Source organism: Oncorhynchus tshawytscha, unplaced genomic scaffold (assembly GCF_018296145.1).
Source record: "Oncorhynchus tshawytscha isolate Ot180627B unplaced genomic scaffold, Otsh_v2.0 Un_contig_447_pilon_pilon, whole genome shotgun sequence".
NCBI lineage: Eukaryota > Metazoa > Chordata > Actinopteri > Salmoniformes > Salmonidae > Oncorhynchus > Oncorhynchus tshawytscha.
In genome coordinates this window covers 347501-369136 of record NW_024609818.1, presented here as the reverse complement: position 1 = coordinate 369136, position 21636 = coordinate 347501, and the positions used below count along the sequence as shown (strand labels likewise).

At 47.0% G+C, this 21636-nt stretch overlaps 1 protein-coding gene across 1 annotated transcript in view; it reads right to left on the bottom strand.

Annotated features, from left to right (window-relative positions):
- Positions 1-21636, bottom strand: part of LOC112241306 (bromodomain-containing protein 4-like) — a 62710-nt gene that overhangs the window by 9862 nt on the left and 31212 nt on the right. Inside the window, 10 exon segments of the mRNA XM_042318872.1 lie at positions 11551-11684; positions 11838-11946; positions 13317-13414; positions 14579-15482; positions 15616-15641; positions 16710-16918; positions 16984-17185; positions 19455-19544; positions 20960-21220; positions 21341-21441. Coding sequence (XP_042174806.1) covers positions 11551-11684; positions 11838-11946; positions 13317-13414; positions 14579-15482; positions 15616-15641; positions 16710-16918; positions 16984-17185; positions 19455-19544; positions 20960-21220; positions 21341-21441 — 2134 coding nt within the window.

Genomic DNA, 21636 nt, shown 5'->3' with positions numbered 1-21636 from the left:
TGATACTGTCTGTCAATATGTATCCTCCCATCTACCATGTAGTCCATGATACTGAACTGATACTGTCAATATGTATCCTCCCATCTACCATGTAGTCCATGATACTGTCAATATGTATCCTCCCATCTACCATGTAGTCCATGATACTGTCAATATGTATCCTCCCATCTACCATGTAGTCCATGATACTGTCAATATGTATCCTCCCATCTACCATGTAGTCCATGCTACTGTCAATATGTATACTCCCATCTACCATGTAGTCCATGCTACTGTCAATATGTATCCTCCCATCTACCATGTAGTCCATGATACTGTCAATATGTATCCTCCCATCCACCATGTAGTCCATGATACTGAACTGATACTGTCAATATGTATCCTCCCATCTACCATGTAGTCCATGATACTGAACTGATACTGTCAATATGTATCCTCCCATCTACCATGTAGTCCATGCTACTGTCAATATGTATCCTCCCATCTACCATGTAGTCCATGATACTGAACTGATACTGTCAATATGTATCCTCCCATCTACCATGTAGTCCATGCTACTGTCAATATGTATACTCCCATCTACCATGTAGTCCATGCTACTGTCAATATGTATCCTCCCATCTACCATGTAGTCCATGATACTGTCAATATGTATCCTCCCATCTACCATGTAGTCCATGATACTGTCAATATGTATCCTCCCATCAACCATGTAGTCCATGATACTGAACTGATACTGTCAATATGTATCCTCCCATCTACCATGTAGTCCATGATACTGTCAATATGTATCCTCCCATCTACCATGTAGTCCATGATACTGTCAATATGTATCCTCCCATCTACCATGTAGTCCATGATACTGAACTGATACTGTCAATATGTATCCTCCCATCTACCATGTAGTCCATGATACTGAACTCAATATGTATCCTCCCATCTACCATGTAGTCCATGATACTGTCAATATGTATCCTCCCATCTACCATGTAGTCCATGATACTGAACTGATACTGTCAATATGTATCCTCCCATCTACCATGTAGTCCATGATACTGTCAATATGTATCCTCCCATCTACCATGTAGTCCATGATACTGTCAATATGTATCCTCCCATCTACCATGTAGTCCATGATACTGTCAATATGTATCCTCCCATCTACCATGTAGTCCATGATACTGTCAATATGTATCCTCCCATCTACCATGTAGTCCATGATACTGTCAATATGTATCCTCCCATCCACCATGTAGTCCATGCTACTGTCAATATGTATCCTCCCATCTACCATGTAGTCCAGTGATACTGTCAATATGTATCCTCCCATCCACCATGTAGTCCATGATACTGTCAATATATCCTCCCATCTACCATGTAGTCCATGATTCTGTCAATATGTATCCTCCCATCCACCATGTAGTCCATGATACTGAACTGATACTGTCAATATGTATCCTCTCATCCACCATGTAGTCCATGATACTGAACTGATACTGTCAATATGTATCCTCCCATCTACCATGTAGTCCATGATACTGAACTGATACTGTCAATATGTATCCTCCCATCTACCATGTAGTCCATGCTACTGTCAATATGTATCCTCCCATCTACCATGTAGTCCATGCTACTGTCAATATGTATCCTCCCATCTACCATGTAGTCCATGATACTGTCAATATGTATCCTCCCATCTACCATGTACCATGTAGTCCATGATACTGTCAATATGTATCCTCCCATCTACCATGTAGTCCATGATACTGTCAATATGTATCCTCCCATCTACCATGTAGTCCATGATACTGTCAATATGTATCCTCCCATCTACCATGTAGTCCATGATACTGTCAATATGTATCCTCCCATCTACCATGTAGTCCATGATACTGAACTGATACTGTCAATATGTATCCTCCCATCCACCATGTAGTCCATGCTACTGTCAATATGTATCCTCCCATCTACCATGTAGTCCATGCTACTGTCAATATGTATCCTCCCATCCACCATGTAGTCCATGATACTGTCAATATGTATCCTCCCATCTACCATGTAGTACATGATACTGAACTGATACTGTCAATATGTATCCTCCCATCTACCATGTAGTCCATGATTCTGTCAATATGTATCCTCCCATCTACCATGTAGTACATGATACTGAACTGCTACTGTCAATATGTATCCTCCCATCTACCATGTAGTCCATGTATCTCCCATCTACTGTCAATATGTATCCTCCCATCTACCATGTAGTCCATGATACTGTCAATATGTATCCTCCCATCTACCATGTAGTCCATGATACTGTCAATATGTATCCTCCATCTACCATGTAGTCCATGATACTGTCAATATGTATCCTCCCATCTACCATGTAGTCCATGATACTGTCAATATGTATCCTCCCATCTACCATGTAGTCCATGATACTGAACTGATACTGTCAATATGTATCCTCCCATCTACCATGTAGTCCATGATACTGTCAATATGTATCCTCCCATCTACCATGTAGTCCATGCTACTGTCAATATGTATCCTCCCATCTACCATGTAGTCCATGATACTGTCAATATGTATCCTCCCATCTACCATGTAGTCCATGATACTGAACTGATACTGTCAATATGTATCCTCCCATCTACCATGTAGTCCATGATACTGAACTGCTACTGTCAATATGTATCCTCCCATCCACCATGTAGTCCATGATACTGTCAATATGTATCCTCCCATCTACCATGTAGTCCATGATACTGAACTGATACTGTCAATATGTATCCTCCCATCTACCATGTAGTCCATGATACTGAACTGATACTGTCAATATGTATCCTCCCATCCACCATGTAGTCCATGATACTGTCAATATGTATCCTCCCATCTACCATGTAGTCCATGATACTGTCAATATGTATCCTCCCATCTACCATGTAGTCCATGATACTGAACTGATACTGTCAATATGTATCCTCCCATCTACCATGTAGTCCATGATACTGTCAATATGTATCCTCCCATCTACCATGTAGTCCATGATACTGAACTGATACTGTCAATATGTATCCTCCCATCTACCATGTAGTCCATGATACTGTCAATATGTATCCTCCCATCTACCATGTAGTCCATGATTCTGTCAATATGTATCCTCCCATCTACCATGTAGTCCATGATACTGAACTGATACTGTCAATATGTATCCTCCCATCCACCATGTAGTCCATGATACTGAACTGATACTGTCAATATGTATCCTCCCATCTACCATGTAGTCCATGCTACTGTCAATATGTATACTCCCATCTACCATGTAGTCCATGCTACTGTCAATATGTATCCTCCCATCTACCATGTAGTCCATGATACTGAACTGATACTGTCAATATGTATCCTCCCATCTACCATGTAGTCCATGATACTGAACTGATACTGTCAATATGTATCCTCCCATCTACCATGTAGTCCATGATACTGTATCAATATGTACTGTCAATATGTATCCTCCCATCTACCATGTAGTCCATGATACTGAACTACTGTCAATATGTATCCTCCCATCTACCATGTAGTCCATGATACTGAACTGTACTGTCAATATGTATCCTCCCATCTACCATGTAGTCCATGATACTGAACTGATACTGTCAATATGTATCCTCCCATCTACCATGTAGTCCATGATACTGTCAATATGTATCCTCCCATCTACCATGTAGTCCATGATACTGTCAATATGTATCCTCCCATCTACCATGTAGTCCATGATACTGTCAATATGTATCCTCCCATCTACCATGTAGTCCATGATACTGTCAATATGTATCCTCCCATCTACCATGTAGTCCATGATACTGAATATGTATCTCCCATCTACCATGTAGTCCATACTGTCAATATGTATCCTCCCATCTACCATGTAGTCCATGATACTGTCAATATGTATCCTCCCATCTACCATGTAGTCCATGATACTGAACTGATACTGTCAATATGTATCCTCCCATCTACACATGTAGTCCATGATACTGTCAATATGTATCCTCCCATCTACCATGTAGTCCATGATACTGTCAATATGTATCCTCCCATCTACCATGTAGTCCATGATACTGTCAATATGTATCCTCCCATCTACCATGTAGTCCATGATACTGTCAATATGTATCCTCCCATCTACCATGTAGTCCATGATACTGTCAATATGTATCCTCCCATCTACCATGTAGTACATGATACTGTCAATATGTATCCTCCCATCTACCATGTAGTCAATGATACTGAACTGCTACTGTCAATATGTATCCTCCCATCTACCATGTAGTCCATGATTCTGTCAATATGTATCCTCCCATCTACCATGTAGTCCATGATACTGAACTGATACTGTCAATATGTATCCTCCCATCCACCATGTAGTCCATGATACTGAACTGATACTGTCAATATGTATCCTCCCATCCACCATGTAGTCCATGATACTGTCAATATGTATCCTCCCATCCACCATGTAGTCCATGATACTGTCAATATGTATCCTCCCATCTACCATGTAGTCCATGATACTGAACTGTACAATATGTATCCTCCCATCCACCATGTAGTCCATGATACTGTCAATATGTATCCTCCCCCATCTACCATGTAGTCCATGATACTGTCAATATGTATCCTCCCATCTACCATGTAGTCCATGCTACTGTCAATATGTATCCTCCCATCTACCATGTAGTCCATGATACTGTCAATATGTATCCTCCCATCTACCATGTAGTCCATGATACTGAACTGATACTGTCAATATGTATCCTCCCATCTACCATGTAGTCCATGATACTGAACTGATACTGTCAATATGTATCCTCCCATCTACCATGTAGTCCATGATACTGTCAATATGTATCCTCCCATCTACCATGTAGTCCATGATACTGTCAATATGTATCCTCCCATCTACCATGTAGTCCATGATACTGTCAATATGTATCCTCCCATCTACCATGTAGTCCATGATACTGTCAATATGTATCCTCCCATCTACCATGTAGTCCATGCTATACTGTCAATATGTATCCTCCCATCTACCATGTAGTCCATGATACTGAACTGATACTGTCAATATGTATCCTCCCATCTACCATGTAGTCCATGCTACTGTCAATATGTATCCTCTCATCCACCATGTAGTCCATGATACTGAACTGATACTGTCAATATGTATCCTCCCATCCACCATGTAGTCCATGATACTGAACTGATACTGTCAATATGTATCCTCCCATCCACCATGTAGTCCATGATACTGAACTGTTACTGTCAATATGTATCCTCCCATCTACAATGTAGTCCATGATACTGAACTGATACTGTCAATATGTGTCCTTCCATCTACCATGTAGTCCATGATACTGTCAATATGTATCCTCCCATCTACCATGTAGTCCATGATACTACTGTCAATATGTATCCTCCCATCTACCATGTAGTCCATGATACTGTCAATATGTATCCTCCCATCTACCATGTAGTCCATGATACTGTCAATATGTATCCTCCCATCTACCATGTAGTCCATGATACTGTCAATATGTATCCTCCCATCTACCATGTAGTCCATGATACTGAACTGATACTGTCAATATGTATCCTCCCATCTACCATGTAGTCCATGATACTGTCAATATGTATCCTCCCATCTACCATGTAGTCTATGATACTGAACTGATACTGTCAATATGTATCCTCCCATCTACCATGTAGTCCATGATACTGTCAATATGTATCCTCCCATCTACCATGTAGTCCATGATACTGTCAATATGTATCCTCCCATCTACCATGTAGTCCATGATACTGAACTGATACTGTCAATATGTATCCTCCCATCTACCATGTAGTCCATGATACTGTCAATATGTATCCTCCCATCTACCATGTAGTCCATGCTACTGTCAATATGTATCCTCCCATCTACCATGTAGTCCATGATACTGTCAATATGTATCCTCCCATCTACCATGTAGTCCATGATACTGAACTGATACTGTCAATATGTATCCTCCCATCCACCATGTAGTCCATGATACTGAACTGATACTGTCAATATGTATCCTCCCATCTACCATGTAGTCCATGCTACTGTCAATATGTATACTCCCATCTACCATGTAGTCCATGCTACTGTCAATATGTATCCACCCATCTACCATGTAGTCCATGATACTGTCAATATGTATCCTCCCATCTACCATGTAGTCCATGATACTGAACTGATACTGTCAATATGTATCCTCCCATCTACCATGTAGTCCATGATACTGAACTGTTACTGTCAATATGTATCCACCCATCTACCATGTAGTCCATGATACTGTCAATATATATCCTCCCATCCACCATGTAGTCCACGCTACTGTCAATATGTATCCTCCCATCCACCATGTAGTCCATGATACTGAACTGATACTGTCAATATGTATCCTCCCATCCACCATGTAGTCCATGATACTGAACTGTCTGTCAATATGTATCCTCCCATCTACCATGTAGTCCATGATACTGAACTGATACTGTCAATATGTATCCTCCCATCTACCATGTAGTCCATGATACTGTCAATATGTATCCTCCCATCTACCATGTAGTCCATGATACTGTCAATATGTATCCTCCCATCTACCATGTAGTCCATGCTACTGTCAATATGTATCCTCCCATCTACCATGTAGTCCATGATACTACTGTCAATATGTATCCTCCCATCTACCATGTAGTCCATGATACTGTCAATATGTATCCTCCCATCTACCATGTAGTCCATGATACTGTCAATATGTATCCTCCCATCCACCATGTAGTCCATGATACTGAACTGATACTGTCAATATGTATCCTCCCATCTACCATGTAGTCCATGATACTGTCAATATGTATCCTCCCATCTACCATGTAGTCCATGTAGTCCATCCTCTCATCCACCATGTAGTCCATGAACTACTGTCAATATGTATCCTCCCATCTACCATGTAGTCCATGATACTGTCAATATGTATCCTCCCATCTACCATGTAGTCCATGATACTGAACTGATACTGTCAATATGTATCCTCCCATCTACCATGTAGTCCATGATACTGTCAATATGTATCCTCCCATCTACCATGTAGTCCATGATACTGTCAATATGTATCCTCCCATCACCATGTAGTCCATGATCTGTCAATATGTATCCTCCCATCTACCATGTAGTCCATGATACTGAACTGATACTGTCAATATGTATCCTCCCATCTACCATGTAGTCCATGAATATGAACTGATCCATGATACTGTCAATATGTATCCTCCCATCTACCATGTAGTCCATGATACTGTCAATATGTATCCTCCCATCTACCATGTAGTCCATGATACTGTCAATATGTATCCTCCCATCTACCATGTAGTCCATGATACTGAACTGATACTGTCAATATGTATCCTCCCATCTACCATGTAGTCCATGATACTGTCAATATGTATCCTCCCATCTACCATGTAGTCCATGATACTGTCAATATGTATCCTGATACTGTCCCATCTCTACCATGTAGTCCATGATACTGTCAATATGTATCCTCCCATCTACCATGTAGTCCATGATACTGATGATCTGTCAATATGTATCCTCCCATCTACCATGTAGTCCATGATACTGTCAATATGTATCCTCCCATCTACCATGTAGTCCATGATACTGTCAATATGTATCCTCCCATCTACCATGTAGTCCATGATACTGAACTGATACTGTCAATATGTATCCTCCCATCTACCATGTAGTCCATGATACTGTCAATATGTATCCTCCCATCTACCATGTAGTCCATGATACTGAACTGATACTGTCAATATGTATCCTCCCATCCACCATGTAGTCCATGATACTGTCAATATGTATCCTCCCATCTACCATGTAGTCCATGCTACTGTCAATATGTATCCTCCCATCTACCATGTAGTCCATGATACTGTCAATATGTATCCTCCATCCACCATGTAGTCCATGCTACTGTCAATATGTATCCTCCCATCTACCATGTAGTCCATGATACTGTCAATATGTATCCTCCCATCTACCATGTAGTCCATGATACTGAACTGATACTGTCAATATGTATCCTCCCATCCACCATGTAGTCCATGATACTGTCAATATGTATCCTCCCATCCACCATGTAGTCCATGCTACTGTCAATATGTATCCTCCCATCCACCATGTAGTCCATGATACTGTCAATATGTATCCTCCCATCTACCATGTAGTCCATGATACTGTCAATATGTATCCTCCCATCTACCATGTAGTCCATGATTCTGTCAATATGTATCCTCCCATCTACCATGTAGTCCATGATACTGAACTGATACTGTCAATATGTATCCTCCCATCTACCATGTAGTCCATGATACTGTCAATATGTATCCTCCCATCTACCATGTAGTCCATGATACTGAACTGATACTGTCAATATGTATCCTCCCATCTACAATGTAGTCCATGATACTGAACTGATACTGTCAATATGTGTCCTTCCATCTACCATGTAGTCCATGATACTGTCAATATGTATCCTCCCATCTACCATGTAGTCCATGATACTGTCAATATGTATCCTCCCATCTACCATGTAGTCCATGATACTGAACTGTTACTGTCAATATGTATCCTCCCATCTACCATGTAGTCCATGCTACTGTCAATATGTTATAACATGTTCTTCAACAGTGAAATAAAAGTTTTACAGGTGTTCTCCCATGATTCAATTTGAAATTGAAAAACGTTTCTAGAACTGCAGTGAAGATGAGGGCTGAAAAGTCCTCGTGACTTGTTGCACAGAGTGGGGTGTGCCAGCGGGACAACGGTGTCTCGTCACCAGACACATCTAGATTTTACAAGGCTGGCACAAGCAGGTCCCACTCCACGCAGCAAAGACACTCGTCTTCAGTGGGCGTCGCTCACCAGTGCACCACCCGTCCCGAGTCGGGCCTCAGCTTCTGGTTGAACACCTCGCTCTCTGCTCTGCTGAAGGTCCTCGTCGGTGTATTCCGGACCAAATAAATAAGAGGCTCCGCCCCAAATAAATAAGAGGCTCCGCCCCAAATTCTAACATTTCCTTTTTGTATTCGTAGTCAGACATGTCAGTAGCGTAGCGGTTTGAAAGGAAAAATAACTAGCTAGCTTGGTATATTAGTAACCCCCAGCTGTGTTTTTACAGCAGACACCTTACTGTAGATTAGTAACCCCCAGCTGTGTGTTTTTACAGCAGACACCTTACTGTAGATTAGTAACCCCCAGCTGTGTTTTTACAGCAGACACCTTACTGTAGATTAGTAACCCCCAGCTGTGTGTTTTTACAGCAGACACCTTACTGTAGATTAGTAACCCCCAGCTGTGTGTTTACAGCAGACACCTTACTGTAGATTAGTAACCCCCAGCTGTTTTTACAGCAGACACCTTATTGTAGATTAGTAACCCCCAGCTGTGTTTTTACAGCAGACACCTTACTGTAGATTAGTAACCCCCAGCTGTTTTTACAGCAGACACCTTACTGTAGATTAGTAACCCCCAGCTGTGTTTTTACAGCAGACACCTTACTGTAGATTAGTAACCCCCAGCTGTTTTTACAGCAGACACCTTACTGTAGATTAGTAACCCCCAGCTGTGTGTTTACAGCAGACACCTTATTGTAGATTAGTAACCCCCAGCTGTGTTTTCAGCAGACACCGTATTGTAGATTAGTAACCCCCAGCTGTGTGTTTACAGCAGACACCGTATTGTAGATTAGTAACCCCCAGCTGTGATTAGTAACCCCCAGCTGTTTTTACAGCAGACACCTTACTGTAGATTAGTAACCAGACACCTTACTGTAGATTAGTACCAGCTGTTTTTACAGCAGACACCTTACTGTAGATTAGTAACCCCCAGCTGTGTGTTTACAGCAGACACCTTACTGTAGATTAGTAACCCCCAGCTGTTTTTACAGCAGACACCTTACTGTAGATTAGTAACCCCCAGCTGTTTTTACATAGAAATCTCTTAGTTGAACAAAATAGAACACAACATTGTGGCTGAAGTTCAGAATGACACAACATCATGCATATATCTACAGACCTGCATTATAATACTGAGAGCTTTGTCCTTTTATTAAAGGACATATTTGGGTGTTTTTGGAGTCTTTGTTTGTGGGTTTTTTGGGACCCCCCATATACTATCACAACGAGGACGAGGAAGTGATCTGTTTCCTGTTTGGGTGTTTTTGGAGTCTTTGTTTGTGGGGTTTTTGGGACCCCCCATATACTATCACAACGAGGATGAGGAAGTGATCTGTTTCCTATTTGGGTGTTTTTGGAGCCTTTGTGGGTTTTGGGACCCCCATATACTATCACAACGAGGATGAGGAAGTGATCTGTTTCCTATTTGGGTGTTTTTGGAGCCTTTGTTTGTGGGTTTTTGGGACCCCCATATACTATCACAACGAGGACGAGGAAGTGATCTGTTTCCTATTTGGTTGTTTTTGGAGCCTTTGTGGGTTTTTTGGGACCCCCATATACTATCACAACGAGGACGAGGAAGTGATCTGTTTCCTGTTTGGGTGTTTTTGGAGTCTTTGTTTGTGGGTTTTTTGGGACCCCCATATACTATCACAACGAGGATGAGGAAGTGATCTGTTTCCTATTTGGGTGTTTTTGGAGCCTTTGTTTGTGGGTTTTTGGGACCCCCATATACTATCACAACGAGGACGAGGAAGTGATCTGTTTCCTATTTGGTTGTTTTTGGAGCCTTTGTGGGTTTTTTGGGACCCCCATATACTATCACAACGAGGACGAGGAAGTGATCTGTTTCCTGTTTGGGTGTTTTTGGAGTCTTTGTTTGTGGGTTTTTTGGGACCCCCCATATACTATCACAACGAGGATGAGGAAGTGATCTGTTTCCTATTTGGGTGTTTTTGGAGCCTTTGTTTGTGGGTTTTTTGGGACCCCCCATATACTATCACAACGAGGACGAGGAAGTGATCTGTTTCCTATTTGGGTGTTTTTGGAGCCTTTGTGGGTTTTTTGGGACCCCCCATATACTATCACAACGAGGATGAGGAAGTGATCTGTTTCCTGTTTGGGTGTTTTTGGAGCCTTTGTTTGTGGGTTTTTTGGGACCCCCCATATACTATCACAACGAGGACGAGGAAGTGATCTGTTTCCTGTTTGGGTGTTTTTGGAGCCTTTGTTTGTGGGTTTTTGAGCCCCCATACTACTATCACAACGAGGATGAGGAAGTGATCTGTTTCCTGTTTGGGTGTTTTTGGAGCCTTTGTTCATGTGTATCAGAGCTCCCATTCTACACAACGAGGATGAGGAAGTGATCTGCTCAGGTTTCTCAAAAACATGTGAAATCACATGGACCCTTCTAGAACATGCCGAGATTTGGTTATAAAAAAGGAAACCTCTCCTTTAAATGAAGTACTGAATCTACATGCTTTGTTCTAGTATGATTCTGACTCTCACCTGTGTCTTCTTGGCGGTGATGGGTGTTTTAGCCTCCTGCTTCAGTTTGCTGTCCTGATGGGAAGGGGGAGGGGCCGGGGAGTCCGGGAGGCGGAGCCCAGGACGAGAACTGTCCAATAGCTTCACATCTGATCCTGCAGGAGTCAATTGATCGGTTGATTCAGGTGACCTATTGACTGTGAAGAAATTCTAAACTCTACCGTCGAGGCAGAGAGAGAAACAGACAAATCTCTCCCGCTCTCTCCCTAACACTTCTTACACACACAGAGCCAGGTGTGTGTACTCACTGTGTGTGTGTTTGTTGTCTTGTGGTTTGTGGTGTCGCTGGGTGGGGCTGAAAGGGGAGGGGGGCAGCACCGGGGAGGGGAGCGGCTTCTCCTCTTTCACCCTTTGGTTCTGCAGTGAACACACAGGTTTAACACACACATACACAGGTCCTCTTTAACCCCTAATACCCCCCCCTGGTTCTAGAGAGAACACAGGGTTACACACATACACAGGTCCTCTTTAACCCCTAATACCACAGGGTTAACCACACATACACAGGTCCTCTTTAACCCCTAATACCCCCCTGGTTCTAGAGAGAACACAGGGTTAACACACACATACACAGGTCCTCTTTAACCCCTAATACCCCCTGGTTCTAGAGAGAACACAGGGTTAACACACACATACACAGGTCCTCTTTAACCCCTAATACCCCCTGGTTCTAGAGAGAACACAGGGTTAACACACACATACACAGGTCCTCTTTAACCCCTAGGTTCTAGAGAGAACACAGGGTTAACACACACATACACAGGTCCTCTTTAACCCCTACAGGTTCTCACAGGGTTAACCCTACACAGGTCCTCTTTAACCCCCCCCCTGGTTCTAGAGAGAACACAGGGTTAACACACACATACACAGGTCCTCTTTAACCCCTAATACCCCCCTGGTTCTAGAGAGAACACAGGGTTAACACACACATACACAGGTTCTTTAACCCCTAATACCCCCCTGGTTCTCACAGGGTTAGAGAGAACACAGGGTTAACACACACATACACAGGTCCTCTTTAACCCCTAATACCCCCCTGGTTCTACCAGGGTCCTCTTTAACCCTAATACCACAGGGTTAACACACATACACAGGTCCTCTTTAACCCCCCCCCCTGGTTCTAGAGAGAACACAGGGTTACACACATACACAGGTCCTTTAACCCCTTTGGTTCTAACCAGGGTTAACACACCATACACAGGTCCTCTTTAACCCCTAATACCCCCCTGGTTCTAGAGAGAACACAGGGTTAACACACACATACACAGGTCCTCTTTAACCCCTAATACCCCCCTGGTTCTTTAACCCCTAACAGGTCCTCTTTAACCCCCCCCCCTGGTTCTAGAGAGAACACAGGGTTCTAACAGGGTTAACACACATACACAGGTCCTCTTTAACCCCTAATACCCCCCTGGTTCTAGAGAGAACACAGGGTTACACACACCCCCTGGTTCTAGAGAGAACACAGGGTTAACACACACATACACAGTTAACACCCCCTGGTTCTACACAGGTTTAACACAGGTCCTCTTTAACCCTAATACCCCCTGGTTCTAGAGAGAACACAGGGTTAACACACACATACACAGGTCCTCTTTAACCCTAATACCCCCTGGTTCTAGAGAGAACACAGGGTTAACACACACATACACAGGTCCTCTTTAACCACTGGTTCTACAGTACACAAACACACACAATGTACACACACACTCTCTTTGTGTACTCACAGGTTTCTTGGGCTGGGAAGGGGACTGTCTCATTGGTGGGAACTGAGGCATCTGGGGAGAATGTATCATCAGAGGGGAGGGGCTCTCCCTCAGAGGACCTATCACAACGGGAGAAACACCAGTATGGAAATGAGTGGGGTAGAGGTCTTCACGGATATACCCGAACCTGATTACCTGAGATCCAAACAGTCTGAAAATATGTCAAATACCGACCAGATCCAATATTATATTGATGAAAATAAATATCCTCTATATATCACATTTGGTACACGTGGCAGTTGGTTCAGTCAAAAGTATAAATCATGAATTCAAAACAGTTCTGCTGGCTTTGAGCAGCAATAAAGACCCATTTTTTATCTGATACAGATCCGACCCAATTTGGATCCGATTCTCCTTCATCTCGGACATGCTTTGGGTCGGATCTGGTCCACCTCGGATCCGAATCGACTTGGATATATCCTGTCTGTGTCGAACGGGACATTTCACGGATGCAATTCGGTTCAGATCTTCCTTTTTCGGGATCCAAGAATCCATCTAGTGGGTGTCTGCCTGCCTGCCTGTCTGTCTGTACAGGTTTAGGGTTGTCTGCCTGCCTGCCTGTCTGTCTGTACAGGTTTAGGGTTGTCTGTCTGTCTGTCTGTTGTCTGTCTGTACAGGTTTAGGGTTGTCTGTCTGTCTGCCTGTCTGTCTGTACAGGTTTAGGGTTGTCTGCCTGCCTGTGTCTGTCTGTCTGTACAGGTTTAGGGTTGTCTGTCTGTCTGTCTGTCTGTCTGTACAGGTTTAGGGTTGTCTGTCTGTCTGTCTGCCTCTCTGTCTGTACAGGTTTAGGGTTGTCTGTCTGCCTGTCTGTACAGGTTTAGGGTTGTCTGTCTGTCTGCCTGTATGTACAGGTTTAGGGTTGTCTGTCTGTCTGTCTGTACAGGTTTAGGGTTGTCTGTCTGCCTGTCTGTACAGGTTTAGGGTTGTCTGTCTGTCTGTCCTGTCTGTACAGGTTTAGGGTTGTCTGTCTGTCTGTCTGTCTGTCTGTTGTCTGTCTGTCTGTCTGTACAGGTTTAGGGTTGTCTGTCTGTCTGTCTGTCTGTACAGGTTTAGGGTTGTCTGTCTGTCTGTCTGCCTGTCTGTCTGTACAGGTTTAGGGTTGTCTGTCTGTCTGTCTGTCTGTCTGCCTGTGTGTGTATTATCTCTCCTACCTGTGTGTGTATTATCTCTCCTACCTGTGTGTGTATTATCTCTCCTACCTGTGTGTGTATTATCTCTCCTACCTGTGTTGAAAGGCTCAGTTTTGATCCGTGGTGATGGTTGTGGATGTAGTATCTGCTTGATCCCTTTCTGTGCCGGGTGCATGGTGCTCTGTTGCTGGGGGAACGACATCCCCTGTCCCGCCTGCTGCATGTGTGCGTGAGCGTGTGAGTGAGGGTGTGAGTGAGGGTGTGTGTGAGGGTGTGAGTGAGAATGTGTTGCGAGCCTCTGCTGTTGCTGGGTTGGAGCGGCCGCTGCCTGTGACTGAGTCTGCATGGCCTGCATGAGCTGAGAATGGACCCGCCCAGGAGACTGTGTGTGGGCCGGAGGCCGGGACGGGACCCGCCCAGGAGACTGTATGTGGGCCGGGGCCCGGGACTGGACCCGCCCAGGAGACTGTGTGTGGGCCGAGGGCCGAGACTGGACCACCCCAGGAGACTGTATGTGGGCCGGGGCCCGGGACAGGAGCTGAGACTGGCCCCGCCCAGGAGACTGTATGTGGGCCGGGGCCCGGGACTGGACCCGCCCAGGAGACTGTATGTGGGCTGGGGCCCGGGACTGGCCCCGCCCAGGAGACTGTATGTGGGCCGGGGCCCGGGACATGAGCTGAGACTGGCCCCGCCCAGGAGACTGTATGTGGGCCGGGGCCCGGGACTGGACCCCCCCAGGAGACTGTGTGTGGGCCGGGGCCCGGGACTGGACCCGCACAGGAGACTGTGTGTGGGGGTGTATGTGTGCCGGGGGCCGAGACGACTGCAGGTACATGTGCACCTGGCTGAGCGGGAGGGGAGGGGTTTCAGAGTTAGTGGGCACGGCCTCCTCGTCGTCCTCAAATAGGGCTTGAGGGGGTTGGGCCGAGACCCCCAGGAGTCCGTGGGGGGTGAGGGGAGAGGGGACACAAGGGCGAGGGAGAGAGGGATGGGAGGAGGGGGAATGGGGAGGGAGGGTTGGGGAATGTGGAGGGAGGGCTGGGGGGGGAGGAGGAGAGAGGAGGGGGTGGAGAGGGAGGAGGGGGAGGCTGAGGGGGGAGGAGGGGGCCGCTCGGTTGCTGGGGCGGGACGGCTGCTGGGGGAGCGTTGTGGAGTGCTACAGAGAGGAGGGAGGGGGGAGAGAGGAGGAGGAGAGGAGAGAGAGAGAGAGAGAGAGAGAGAGAGAGGAGGGAGGGAGGAGAGAGAGAAGGGAGGAGAGAGAGAGAGAGAGAGGAGAGAGGAGAGAGAGGAGAGAGGAGAGGGAGGAGAGAGAGAGAGAGGAGGAGAGAGAGGGAGAGAGGGAGAGGGAGAGGAGAGAGAGAGGAGAGAGAGAGAGCGAGGGAGGGAGGGAGAGAGAGAGAGAGAGGGAGGGAGAGAGAGGAGCGAGGGAGGAGAGAGGAGAGAGAGGAGAGAGAGAGAGAGAGGAGAGGGAGAGAGAGAGAGAGAGGGAGGAGGAGGAGAGGAGGGAGAGGAGAGAGAGAGGAGAGAGAGAGGAGCGAGGGAGGAGAGAGAGAGGAGCGAGGGAGGAGGGAGAGAGAGAGAGAGGAGGAGGAGGAGAGAGGGAGGAGAGAGAGAGAGGAGCGAGGGAGGAGAGAGAGGGAGGGAGGAGGAGAGAGGAGAGGAGAGGGAGGGAGGAGAGAGAGAGGGAGCGAGGGAGGAGAGGAGAGGAGAGAGAGGGAGAGAGGAGAGAGGAGAGAGAGAGAGAGGGGAGCGAGGGAGAGAGAGAGAGCGAGGGAGGAGAGAGAGAGAGAGCGAGGGAGGAGGAGAGAGGGAGGAGAGAGGAGCGAGGGGAGGAGAGAGAGAGCGAGGGAGGAGAGAGAGAGGAGGAGCGAGGGAGGAGAGAGAGGGAGCGAGGGAGGAGAGAGAGAGGAGAGGGAGGAGAGAGAGGAGGAGCGAGGGAGGAGAGAGAGAGGAGAGAGGGAGGAGGGAGAGAGAGAGCGAGGAGGAGAGAGAGAGAGAGGGAGGGAGGGAGGAGAGAGAGGAACGAGGGAGGAGAGAGAGAAGGGAGGGAGGGAGGAGAGAGAGGAGGGAGGAGAGAGAAAGAGATGAGAATGGGGGGAGAGGGACAAAAAGACAAAAGTACAGAAATAAATTATATTTCTAAAAATCGAAATGTTTCATTAAAACCAAGACCCCTCGACACAATGAAGTGTAGAAATGTGTAGAAATGTGTTCATCCACATACCTGGGGAGAGCATGACGGAGGGCATGACGGAGGGCATGACGGAGGGCATGACGGAGGGCATGACGGAGGGCATGACGGAGGGCATGACGGCCTGCTGGTTGAGGAAGGGCTGTGTGCTCTCAGAGGTGTGTGTGTTGGTAGCGTTGAGGTGGGGGGGTCCGGCGGCAGGGGCCCCCAGTTCATTACAGGGGGGCTCCCCCACCTGCTGGCTCAGATGGGGGGCCAGGAAGTGAGCTAGGGGGTCAAAGGTCAAAGAGGAGTCCAGAGAGGTCACGGGGACAGTGGGGATGGAGGGAGGAGGAGGGGGCGAAGGGGTGTTGATGCTGCTGCTGGGGGGTTTGGACTGGAACTAGGGGGTCTGGGGGAGGAGGAGGAGTCCAGAGGGGCAGTGATGCTGACCCCGCCCCTGCTGGACTGGTGGGGTCTCTTACAGTATATATTGCTAGAGGAGGACTTTTGCTGCTGGGGGGCCAGCCCTGAGAGAGAAGGAGAGAGAGAGCAGGAGAGCGAGAGAGAGAGAGAGCAGGAGAGAGAGGGAAGGAGAGGGAGAGAGCAGGAAAGGGAGAGAGAGGAGAGAAGGAGAGAGAGAGAGAAGGAGAGAGAAGGAGAGGGAGCAGGAGAGAGAGGGAGAGAGAAAACATAATGAAAATGATGTGTGTACAGGGCTTGACATTTAGGTCAATTTCCCAGCGGCACACCGGGCCAGTGCCAACTGAAAGCTACTGGCCCGAACGGAAAAACTATTGGCCCAGATCAGGGGAGGAGTGGAAAGAGGTGAAAGTAGCCAATAGTCTAATAGTCTATAATAACCTACCCTCCACACACAAATCATTACATAGTTTTTTTCATGTTAATATGATATTAGGTTACAATCTCAACAAGTGTGTTGTTGTTAGTGACTGAACAGTGAGCAGGCTTGTCAGACTCTAGAACATTAGATTTCTTTTGCCAAATAAGGTTCAGCTTTCCTCGGTTTTTTTCACTCTCAAAATCACACCTTGTTCCTTTCTGACAGCTAAATTGGATGTTCTAAGTCCACAGCAATGCTTTAAAATCACATCAAAAGGCCACTTCAGAGGTCTGGAAAAATAAAACTAACAAAAACCATACTGAAGTTCACCTTTAATTGAATCACCGAGGAAGAGACAGTTGTGTTTGGCTCGTGGTGATTCTGTACACCGCCCACCGGACTGATAGAAATCATCATGATATCATTCTGTCAGGTGGTCCTACTTCACAGATAACATTTAATATGGAAGGTTTTTGGGGGAAGCCTTCAGAAATGACTGTCTCCTGCATGCTACCTGTCTCCTGCATGCTACCCGTCTCCTGCACGCTACCCGTCTCCTGCACGCTACCCGTCTCCACCATGCTACCCGTCTCCACCATGCTACCCTCCACCATGTCCCGTCCACCATGCTACCCGTCTCCACCATGCTACCCGTCTCCACCATGCTACCCGTCTCCACCATGCTACCGTCTCCACCATGCCATGCTACCGTCTCCTCCATGCTACCCGTCTCCACCATGCTACCCGTCTCCACCATGCTACCTCCTCCTCCATGCTACCCGTCTCCTCCATGCTACCTGTCTCCTCCATCTCCTCCATGCTACCTGTCTCCTCCATGCTACCTGTCTCCATCCCTGTCTCCTCTACCTACCTAGTCTCCTCCATACCTGTCTCCTCCACGCTACCTGTCTCCTCCACGCTACCTGTCTCCTCCATGCTACCTGTCTCCTCCATGCTACCTGTCTCCTCCATGCTACCTGTCTCCTCCACGCTACACTACACAACAACAGGCACACAGAAACAGGCTTTATTTCTTCAGAAAGATGCACAAATCCCTGATGCATTCTGTTGTTCTACTGAGAGCTGCTTCACAACCAGTTGACTGAGAGCTGCTTCACAGCCAGTTGACTGAGAGCTGCTTCACAGCCAGTTGACTGAGAGCTGCTTCACAGCCAGTTGACTGAGAGCTGCTTCACAGCCAGTTGACTGAGAGCTGCTTCACAGCCAGTTGACTGAGAGCTGCTTCACAGCCAGTTGACTGAGACAGCCAGTTGACTGAGAGCTGCTTCACAGCCAGTTGACTGAGAGCTGCTTCACAACCAGTTGAGAGCTGCTTCACAGCCAGTTGACTGAGAGCTGCTTCACAGCCAGTTGACTGAGAGCTGCTTCACAGCCAGTTGACTGAGAGCTGCTTCACAGCCAGTTGACTGAGAGCTGCTTCACAGCCAGTTGACTGCTTCACACCAGTTGACCAGTTGACTGAGCTGCTTCACAGCCAGTTGACTGAGAGCTGCTTCACAGCCAGTTGACTGAGAGCTGCTTCACAGCCAGTTGACTGAGAGCTGCTTCACAGCCAGTTGACTGAGAGCTGCTTCACAGCCAGTTGACTGAGAGCTGCTTCACAGCCAGTTGACTGAGAGCTGCTTCACAGCCAGTTGACTGAGAGCCAGTTGACTGAGAGCTGCTTCACAGCCAGTTGACTGAGAGCTGCTTCACAGCCAGTTGACTGAGAGCTGCTTCACAGCCAGTTGACTGAGAGCTGCTTCACAGCCAGTTGACTGAGAGCTGCTTCACAGCCAGTTGACTGAGAGCTGCTTCACAGCCAGTTGACTGAGAGCTGCTTCACAGCCAGTTGACTGAGAGCTGCTTCACAGCCAGTTGACTGAGAGCTGAGCATTCTTGCTGCCCGACGTAATACCCGACTCAAACTATGTATTATGAGCCGTGTGTGTTACCTGTGTCGTCGCTGTCAGAGGAGTCACTGCTGCCTGATGAAGATCCTGTCTTCATCTTCATCACACTGGTCACCTCCAGAGCCTTCTCTACTGCGTTACACACACAGGATGGGTTAACTGGTCATTCTGGTCAAAATTATTTCACCATCTCTCCCTCTCACACACAGACACACAATTCCTCTCCTGGTGTTTCATTTCACCACCACTCTCTTTCTCCTTCTGTCTCTGTCTCTCTCTCTCTCTTCTTTCTCCCTTTCTCCTTCTCTCCCTCTTTCTCCTTCTGTCTCTGTCTCTCTCTCTCTCTTCTTTCTCCCTTTCTCCTTCTCTCCCTCTTTCTCCTTCTCTCCCTCCATTATTTCACCACCACTCTCTTTCTCCTCTGTCTCTGTCTCTCTCTCTTCTTTCTCCTTTCTCCTTCTCTCCTCTCCCCCCCACCTCTCTTACCTGGCTGTGATTTCTCCTTCTCTCTCTCCCCTCCCCACCTCTCTTACCTGGCTGTGATTTCTCCTCTCTTACCTGGCTGGCTGATTTCTCCTTCTCTCTCTCCCTCCCCACCTCTCTTACCTGGCTGTGATTTCTCCTTCTCTCTCTCCCTCCCCACCTCTCTTACCTGGCTGTGATTTCTCCTTCTCTCTCTCCCTCCCCACCTCTCTTACCTGGCTGTGATTTCTCCTTCTCTCTACCTCTCTTACCTGTGTGATTTCTCCTTCTCTCTCTCCCTCCCCACCTCTCTTACCTGGCTGTGATTTCTCCTTCTCTCTCTCCCTCCCCACCTCTCTTACCTGGCTGATTTCTCCTTCTCTCTCCCCTCCCCACCTCTCTTACCTGGCTGTTTTCTCCTTCTCTCTCTCCCTCCCCACCTCTCTTACCTGGCTGTGATTTCTCCTTCTCTCTCTCCCTCCCCACCTCTCTTACCTGGCTGTGATTTCTCCTTCTCTCTCTCTTCCCCACCTTACCTGGCTGTGATTTCTCCTCTCTCTCCCTCCCCACCTCTCTTACCTGGCTGTGATTTCTCCTTCTCTCTCTCCCTCCCCTCCTTCTCTCTCTCCCCTCCCCACCTCTCTTACCTGGCTGTTTCTCCTTTCTCCTCCCTCCCCACCTCTCTTACCTGGCTGTGATTTCTCCTTCTCTCTCTCCCTCCCCACCTCTCTTACCTGGCTGTGATTTCTCCTTCTCTCTCCCTCCCCACCTCCCCTGGCTGTGACCTCTCTTACCTCTCTTACCTGGCTGTGATTTCTCCTTCTCTCTCTCTCTCCCTCCCCACCTCTCTTACCTGGCTGTGATTTCTCCTTCTCTCTCTCCCTCCCCACCTCTCTTACCTGGCTGGGATTTCTCCTTCTCTCTCTCCTCCCCCCCACCTCTCTTACCTGGCTGTGATTTCTCCTTCTCTCTCTCCCTCCCCACCTCTCTTACCTGGCTGTGATTTCTCCTTCTCTCTCTCCCTCCCCACCTCTCTTACCTGGCTGTGATTTCTCCTTCTCTCTCTCCCTCCCCACCTCTCTTACCTGGCTGGCATTTCTTCTTCTTTCTAAGGCTGGTCCAGACATATGTCTCCAGCTCTCGGAGTGTCGAGGGTTTCAGCGTCTCAAAGTCGATCTCTATCTCGTCTGGGTTGGTGTTCTTGAGCGATGGCTCTCGTGATTGGATGATGTGGACGACGCGGCCCAGCTTGTCGCCGGGCAGTTTATTGATGTCCAGACTGAGCTGGCGTTTCTCCTCGTAGGACATTGGCTTACACCTGTCAGCTGCCCCGCCCACAAACACACCTGGGACACAGACAAATACATTAACATTTTTGAAAATATATATCTATTTTTTTATATATCTTACAAAATCTCTCACTCACTCACTCACTCACTCACTCACTCACTCACTCACTCACTCACTCATGTGATCTTCTGCCTCCAGCGAGGCTGAGGGGGCAAGGGGGGTGGAGCCGGTCTGATGTGGGGCGCCCAGACGGCTGCTCTTCATACCTTCTTTCTTACTGCGGAGAAAGAGAAAGATGAGAGCGAGTTGACAGAGCGTGTCAGAGAGAGAAATCTCCATTGTCCATCCTGGGTTTATCCATCCTACCCAGATCTTTCTACCTGGGCTTCTCTCCATCCTATCCTACCTGGGCTTCTCTCCATCCTATCCTACCTGGGCTTCTCTCCATCCTATCCTACCGGAGCTTCTCTCC